Raw genomic sequence first — 9,232 nt, 5'->3', positions numbered from 1 at the left:
GATTGGCCTGTGGGTGTTTGGGATCATGCTGGAAACTGTAAATTTCATGCCATGGGGAAACCACGGTTACGACAAGAAGACGCTCACCTGCATCTGGGATCGAACCGCTAGCCTTGGCAATACCATCTTCATCACCATTCTCGGTATTTCATTGCCAGTGGTAATTACAACGGTGAGCTACATTATGATATTCTACCACTTCTACCAAGCGAAGGAAAGGCTCAATAAGGTGAGACCCATCGTTTCTTTCCTATCGAATTAATGTAAGAATAACTGCTCTCTGCAAAAGGCCACGAAGGGCAAAAAGGGCTCGGGAAATCTCTGTTTCACTCTTTAAGTAATTCAGCATCAAACCTGACTCTCAGGTTTGATGCTGACGCACTTTCAAATTAGATACAGCACGAATGATAAGTTGAAAAATCAAAAAAGAAAAATAACAACACCCCAAAACAACATGGCCAATGAAAGTAATAGTTGGAGGGTTGGTCGCCCTAAAAAGAAATGAGGTGGATGTGTTTAGAGAGGTCACTAAGTGGGAGGAAAAGGATGGCATGTAAAGGGAGGTGGGGAGGGGAGAGTAAAACTGCTCTACACAAAGGCGCCATAGAGATAGGTTAAGAGGCAAAGAATTGATAGTGTGAGGTGAATGTACTTAGACCGAGTCTGGCAACTAAGGGATAAGTAAAAGCATCAAAGAGTACTCAAGAGGACAACATTAGAAAAGCAAGTGTCCAACATCAAGAAAACAGAATCCCGATTGAGGAAATTTTCAAATGTGAATTTCATTTGTAAATCATAAGAAATATTAACTTCAGTTAATACTTCACATTCGAGTGAAAATCTACGAAGTCAGTGAAAGATGAACAACCCAAATTTGTCATATTTTTGTGGTTTTCGCAGCAGCATAGAAAGAGGATTACGTTCGATGTTGTAAGAATTAGCTGCCAGTTTCCATGGACAAATCAACGCAAATAAAGCACAAGAGTTCGACCACAACGTATCATTGATTTGGGTGCATCTTTACAAAGTTTATCAACGTTCTTGGAGAGCAGACAACCAATGGATGACAGTTCAGGAAGAGAATTTAGACAAAAGCTGAAAGCTATCATCCATAAAGAAAATTACGAAGTTGAGTATTTGTGCAATGCAAATGGAAGTGATATTTTTCGGTGTGTGTTTCAGAGTAAATCGCAAGTGTCCACCGAAGAAAAGCAGGTATTTGGACATAATATGCAAAAAAGGATCACATTAAAATTTAACCATTCCACAACATCACTGGTACATACTCATAAATCACTGCTTGTCCGCATCTAGTAATACACCTAATTTTGGGAAGCACTCCGTCGGTTACGACGATGAGGGTTCCGGTTGATCCGAATCAACGGAACAGCCTGCTCGTGAAATTAACGTGTAAGTGGCTGAGCACTCCACAGACACGTGCACCCTTAACGTAGTTCTCGGGGATATTCAGCGTGACACAGAGAGTGACAAGGCCGGCCCCTTGAAATACAGGTACAACAGAAACAGGAAGTAAGAGTGAGAGAAAGTTGTGGTGAAAGAGTACAGCAGGGATCACCACCATCCCCTGCCGGAGCCTCGTGGAACGTTTAGGTGTTTTCGCTCAATAAACACTCACAACGCCCGGTCTGGGAATCGAAACCGCGATCCTATGACCGCGAGTCCGCTGCCCTAACCACAGGGTCATTGCGCCTCCACACACCTAATTTAAGCTGCTTCAAGATCTACGACAGGATCTCATTTACCATGAAATACAAACCACAAACAAATCATGGATGACGCATTCAGTTTACTTCTTATTCAGGTTTCTGCAAGAATTTGTACCTATCGACCTATTTGTTGACAACACGAGATCATACGGTGTACAAGGTGACCAATTAGAATTGTGAAGCCTAGCTGGCCAAGCGGTTGTTTTTATTCCAGAACACCACTTCAAAGGTGCAGTCGCTCGATCAAGGAATCAAAGAAACAATACAAGAACTAATGTCGCCCGAACGCGTTGCGTGCTGCCTTCGATGAAGAACAATACAGGCAAATGATTGCCATAAATTATCAACTCATTCACAGTCAGTGATAGTTTATTTATTATGATCTCTGATTCTTGGAAAAACATCGAGTCGTTGATTCTACCTGGGGGAATTGGTACATTTCTGTAAGCATCTCGTACACGCACTAAATGGATCTCCATTGTTACATCGTGTTTCATTAAACTTCGAGCTTTATATTTTTGTTGCAGAAACGACTTACGGCTTGGTTTTATTTGTAAAATTTCTGAGCAGCAAATGTTTGCACTGAATGACCTAAACATTTCGTATAGCAAGAACAATAACACTGTTAGCATGATAGTAATTTCTGTTGCTACATACGTTACATATCAACACAACATTGTGTGTGTGTGTGTGTGTGTGTGTGTGTGTGTGTGTGTGTGGAATTTCTGTGGCACAAGTGAAAGGTCGAAGTGCACATGAACCTGGTAACTCTTCAACTATTTATAAATATACAGTATTTCTTCCTATCTCACTCACTCACTATAGGCGTAGGAGTGGCTGTGTGGTAAGTAGCTTGCTTACGAACCACATGGTTCCGGGTTCAGTCCCACTGCGTGGCACCTTGGGCAAGTGTCTTTTACTATAGCCTCGGGCCGACCAAAGCCTTGAGAGTGGATTTGGTAGACGGAAACTGAAAGAAGCCCATCGTATATATTTACATATATATGTATGTGTGTGTGTATATATATGTTTGTGTGTCTGTGTTTGTCCCTCCTGCCAACATCGCTTGACAACCGATGCTGGTGTGTTTACGTCCCCGTAGCTTAGCGGGTCGTCAAAAGTGACCGATAGAATAATTACTAGGCTTCCAAAGAATAAGTCCTGGGGTTTATTTGTTCGACTAAAGGCGGCGCTCCAGCATGGCCACAGTTCAAATGACAGAAACAATTAAAAGAGTATACCAAATTTACCAGAGTTTAAAAGAAGCGGAACAGGGGATTCTCAAATAAATATTTTGAAAAAAGTATTGGAAAAATGACTCCTTAAAGAGTAAAGCTGTTTAAAGAGTTTTGTTTGCGAAATATTTTTTAAAAGCCAGACATCATTGGCAACAGCTGGAGGATGTGGCTGGATAAATGCAATCAGAACTCTGAAATATTGTGAAGATGGAGTGGAGCGTAAGAGAATAATGTCGTGTTGGATAAGAAGAATGATGAATGAAGACACTATGGAGCTGAAACCGGTGGAACAGATAAGAACTAAACATAGAATACAATTTTGAAGTGCTGAAATTAATTGTAGCGTTTATGAAGTGTTTCAATGAAAGGTGAAGAAGAGCTCATCAAATAATGGAAACCTTATGGAGATTATTGTATTCATTGCAGACAGGTTCTAAAAGCTATCCGGCGGCTTGCAAAGAAAATCGAACCAACTTTGTTTAGAAGATATAAACAAGATTATAACAATGGGCAGAATAATGCAAGGTTTATAGTGTGATAATGAATGAACACGTATACAAAGCTATTACCATTTAGTCAATAAAATTTATAGAATGTACGTTTTTATGTAAATTGAATTATGTTTGTCACGCCTTTGTTTACATTGCCTACAAGTAGATCTTCACATCACAGTCAACGGACAGGAAAGCAAAACAGGCGAAGTCTAATGATTATTTCCTGAAAGACGAAACTAGTTTGATTTATGTTTATACTTAAAGCTAGTGAAAGGATTTAGTTGATCTTTGCCCAACGTGCCGCGGAGTGGGATCAAATCTGAAACCGTAATGTTTCGAAGCAAATTTTATGTAGCCATGCCTGAAGCTGTTAATCTGGCAACAAGATTTATATTACAAAGAGATGGAGGAAGGCGATTCGCCAAAACAAAACTACATCAGTAGAGTCAAGTTTAAGAGTTTTCCATCAGGAATTGAACGTACGGAGTGAACGGGGCAAACCACGAACTTTTCACCTCTAATATTTGCCACTGGAAAGAGACTATTGTCATCAATTGTTAATTTTTGCTGCTGTTGTTTAAATTCTACTCATTTCTCATCGAGCAGACAAACCAGTGAGCAAAAAGCGTTCCAGCCGCGACCAGCTGCCATTTTTTAGGCACCGTCTGTTTTCATTTTCAAATATGTTCTTTCTTTTTTAGAGTGGGATTTCAAGAAAAAATTAGCCATTTTTAGCAGGTCGAGCGACTATGTAAAGACTTGCTTCAAAGAAAAAAAAATTATCAGTTGTTGTTTAGTAAAAGGTCAGTACTGACTGAACAGGCCTATGACCAAATGTACTCCAGCTGTGACCATCCCGCTTAATTATTTATATTTTTTAGATATAGTCTATCTGAAAACTCCATTAATCGTTGTGTCCTTTTATTTTTGTGAGATGTTTGAATGTGGTTTTGTGATTTGAGAGAAATTTAGCTGTTATTTCAAGCACTGGTCGGGCGACCTCGCGGAGGCTTCCTTATTGGTTTGTATATTGTTAGTAGAAACAGACAGTGACTCTGAAGTCGTGAGAAGTAGGGGAACCGGCGGAACAGATTGCACTCGGCTGCCATTTCTGATCTTGAACATTTTATGCGAGAAAATAGTTGCATTTGTTTGGAGAGTATGATGCGGGTGACGCTTGCCCGAAATCTTTCTTTATAAACTGGAGATTTAGTTCTAGTAAAAAGTGAGTGGCTATTCGTTTGTCTTTCATCTTTTATTTGTTTCAATCATTAGACCGCGGCCATGCTGGAGCGCCCGCCTTGAAGAATTTTAGTTGAACGAATCGCCCCCTGTCCAATTTGTAAAAGCCTGATATTTATTCTTTCGGCCAGTTTTGCTGAACCACTAAATTACAGTGACGTAAACATATCAACACAGGTTTCCAGGTGGTGGTGTGGGACAAACACACACACAAACACATCTACGACGGGCTTCTTTCAGTTTTCGTCTGACAAATCCACTCACCAGGCTTTGGTTGACACGCGGCTAAAGTAAAAAAAAAAAAACATTTGCCGGAGGTGACACGCAGTGGAACTGAACCTGGAACTATATTGTTTGGAAAGAAACTTCTAACCACACAGCCACGCCTGAACTTATATTCCTCACTATTTTCACGCCATAAACGCCATATTGAAAAGACCGTGCAAGCTGGCTTAGAATATAAGACGAGGAATTAAGGGATCAGATTGATGATTTTAGTGTAAGATCAAGGGTTACTCTTTTACTCTTTACTCTTTTACTTGTTTCAGTCATTTGACTGCGGCCATGCTAGAGCACCGCCTTTAGTCGAGCAACTCGACCCCGGGACTTATTCTTTGTAAGCCCAGTACTTATTCTATCGGTCTCTTTTGCCGAACCGCTAAGTGACGGAGACGTAAACACACCAGCATCGGTTGTCAAGCAATGCTAGGGGTACAAACACAGACACACAAACACATACATACATATAAATATATATATACATACATACGACAGGCTTCTTTCAGTTTCCGTCTACCAAATCCACTCACAAGGTATTGGTCGGCCCGGGGCTATAGCAGAAGACACTTGCCCAAGATGCCACGCAGTGGGACTGAACCCGGAACCATGTGGTTGGTTAGCAAGCTACTTACCACACAGCCTCTCCTGCGCCTGGGTTAAGCATACGAAATCCCTATTTTATTTTCTCATTTAGTTTTCATTTTTTTCTCTCTTTTAATCCAATTCTTTTTTTCTTATAGAACCGGAACGAGTCGGAGAAGAAAAATACTTTGCAAGAATCCAAAAAGCTGATGACGACCCTCTTCTCGCTGTTCGTCGTGTTTGCCGTTTGTTGGATGCCCTATGCTTTCATTGCCCTCTCAGACATCCACGACACTTTCAATCCTCTCGTCCACATCTATTCGGTAACAATTGCACACGTGAATTCCTGTCTCAATCCGGTGGTCTACGTCACCAACAACGAGCATTTCCGGAAGGCTTTCAAGAGAATCCTCTTGTTTCAGTGTCGAGACGAGCAACGGAAGGTGGCCAACTGTTCCATCCAAGAGACTCAAGTGTACTCCATCACTAAAAACTGATGAAATTACAACTGTAACCGTACCACCACCACCACCACCACCACCACCACCACTACTACTACTACTACTACTACTACTACTACTACTACTACTACTACTACTACTGTGATCATCTTTAGTGTTTCCACTGCTTAACCCCCGTCTCTGTCACTGCCACTATCACCAACATTGCCACGACTACGAGATCATTATCTCTTCATAATCATTACCCATTATCATCATTATCATCATCATCATCAGCAGCAGCAGCAGCACCCCCCCCCCCCAAACGGCAGTCCTTGGAAAAATTTGAAGCCATTATTATTGGTGTTGTTTGTTTTGTTGCCGTTGTTTTTGTTGTTATCTTCTATAACCGACAATGATATGCATAAGATCTGGTCATCAAATCTAAGTAGAGACTTCAAACTTGAAATATTCAAAGCCACAGTCGAACCAATTCTACTATATGGCTCAGAAACCTGGACGTTATCAAAGAAGCTTGAGAGGCGGTTGGATGGAACCTATACTCGCCTCCTTATGAGAGCTCAAAATCTCTCGTGGAAGCGCCATCCAACCAAAATGCAAATATATGGGAAACTACCACCTGTGTCATCTCTTGTGAAAGGTAGGAGAGTCCAATTTGCTGGACATTGTTGTAGAGCTGAAAAAGAAGTAATTTCTACTCTTCTCCTCTGGAAGCCATCTACTCGCAATACCAGAGGGCGCACACTCTCCTACCCTGATGTAATCTCCAGGGATACAGGCATCCAGCAACAGGACCTCCGTAATGCTATGATGGACCGTGAAGTCTGGCGTAACATAGTAAATTCCATTGTCTCGACCACAGTCGAACAATGATGATGATAAACCGACAATATATCACATAGCTGCAGAGAATATTTAGATTTCACCATGTTTTATTCGGTGGGAAATATTATATTCTTCTTGGCTTATTCTTACCAGCAAAGGATTTGCGATTGTTGAATATACACTCCATTGCCTTGAGTGAAAAAAAAAAAAAAAAAATTAATACATTAATTTTTTTTTTGCAAACATTCAAAATATTGAATAGAGCTTCTTGTAAAAGGAGAGCAAGACCTGCTGAGCAAAAACGTGGTAACAACGAATCTGACCAGAAGAATTTCCAAGAAAATTCGAAAACTTTGCGAACACAAGCAGGCTAAAAGAGGAATGATAAAACGTTACTACAGTTAAACAAACTCAGTTGTGATCAGATATACAAATGCAAAAAGAAAAAAAATAACGACAGGTTTAATACTTACTAGCAGTATCGCCCGGCGTTGCTCGGGTTTGTAAGGGAAATAACTATATAAGCATTTTTAGAGAGTTACTTCCCTTATATGATAGCAAAAAAAATGCATTAAAAATGGAAAAGAATGATGGTAAATTTTTTTTTAAATCGTAGACTCATCGTAGACATTTTTAGAAAGTTACTTCCCTTATATAATAGCAAAAAAAATGCATTAAAAATGGAAAAGAATGATGGTAATTTTTTTTTTAAATCGTAGACTCATTGTAGACGTGCGCTAATACCCAGAAGGGCTCGATATGAATCACGACTATGAGATACCCGCTTTTGGTTAAACTGCACCGCAAAATGTGGAAGTAGTTAGGAATCTAAATCGTAGGAGACAGAAACCACACAACTTCAGTTTTTTTTATATATAGATTTACATTTGACAGATATTTGTCCTCATCTTGTTTGTTGTTAACACAACGTTTCGTCTGATATACCCTCCAGCCTTCATCAGGTGTTTTGGGAAATTTCGAACCTGGGTTCTCATTCCTAAAATACTTTTCGATGTTGTAATTATTATTATTATTATTTAGGTCACTGCTTGGAACCAGACTTGGAATCTTGGGGTTAGTAGCCTGCGCTCTTAACCACTACGCCATATGCCCGTAGGTAATTATGGAGTGAATTTTTAGGGCTTATAAATCTAATATTTTCCTATCCTTTCTTAATAGCAGTTCCCATATGCTATTCATATCTGCACTCGGTCTGCTTAGGAGGTTGTTGTGTCCTAGCATATGTGCTGCTTCTTTTAGTTTTCGTATTTTCCAGTGCTGTTCGCTGTCAATTATTTTAACGTCATCCCACAGGATAATGTAAATAATGTAAATAATGTACATAATTCCTCATCTCTTAAATATGGAACTGAGCTTTAACACTATTATGGCAAGAGAAATATGGCAAGAAATATGGCAAGAGAAGCTCTGCGCATGCTCAGCTCTCTTTCGAAAAACGGTGGGAGAATTATATCAAAAGACAGCGCTCGAGAAATTCATAAAAGAAAAGTCGAAGAGTAAAATCACATCCTTTCTATTTTTATTTTTTTACTAAAAACAGGGGGCGCTTTCGCATACTTACAAAGAAATAGATAGAAGATGCCTGTTTGTGCCACGATGTCTGCTCCACTAACCGAGGCAGAGAGGACGGGGAATGCATGCATAGCCTTTGAAACTATGAAGTACCTATCCACTGTCTGGTACTGCAGTATACAGGGAAACGCAGTACGTGGGTCACGACGAAGAACATTGGTTGCAGACGCTGGTCTTCGGTTCCTCATCAATTTTGCAGCACGATAAAGTAGAAGCGTTGAAGCGGCAAATTCACGTGCAACGACATATTGTCATTTGGAAGTCTGCTGCGACTTGCATTTCTTGTAGAATTCCGAAGACCACAAAGCTATGCCATAGCTGCAACCTTTGAGAAATAGGTAAAGAGAACAACCGAAAAACGCATCGAATCACATTTTCTTTCTTTCAGTAAATGAATTTAGAGAGAAACCCATTGTAAACTTTAAACAGGCTGAAGGCAAAAACTTATAAATTTTGTTTCTATTCTCACAACACACGCGCATCTAGGTATATATATAATATATATATATATATATATATAATATATATATATATATATATATATATATATATATATATATATATATATATAGCCCTCCTTATCTTGTTTTTCCTTGTCCTGTCTTTTACTGTTTATAATTTGTACTGTCGTTACTGTCCTGTTTTTGTTACCATTTTTTACCCCTCTGCGAAAAGATCTCAGAATTTTAATTGATTTGCTTTTCGCAGGAAGGAAAGTTTCTTGTCGAAGATACGTCTCGCTTTCAGCTTCGAAACGTAGAGTAGATGAAACCATAGCGACTGAAGAAGGG

General features: G+C 39.7%; 1 protein-coding gene across 2 annotated transcripts in view; it reads left to right on the top strand.

The window, feature by feature from the left end:
* LOC118766654 (melatonin receptor type 1C-like) overlaps positions 1–6,275 on the top strand; it is a 32,231-nt gene extending 25,956 nt beyond the window's left edge. For both annotated transcript variants that reach the window (XM_036510209.1, XM_036510210.1), the window contains exons 3-4: positions 1–229; positions 5,721–6,275. The exon at positions 1–229 is cut by the window's left edge. In XM_036510209.1, coding sequence (XP_036366102.1) covers positions 1–229; positions 5,721–6,059 — 568 coding nt within the window. In that variant the 3' untranslated portion in view covers positions 6,060–6,275. The remainder of the gene's footprint in view (positions 230–5,720) is intronic.
* Positions 6,276–9,232: the final 2,957 nt, after the last annotated feature.

Source organism: Octopus sinensis, linkage group LG17 (assembly GCF_006345805.1).
Source record: "Octopus sinensis linkage group LG17, ASM634580v1, whole genome shotgun sequence".
NCBI classification, from domain to species: domain Eukaryota; kingdom Metazoa; phylum Mollusca; class Cephalopoda; order Octopoda; family Octopodidae; genus Octopus; species Octopus sinensis.
The sequence above is the reverse complement of the archived record's forward strand: the minus strand, read 5'-3'. Positions and strand labels throughout refer to the sequence as shown.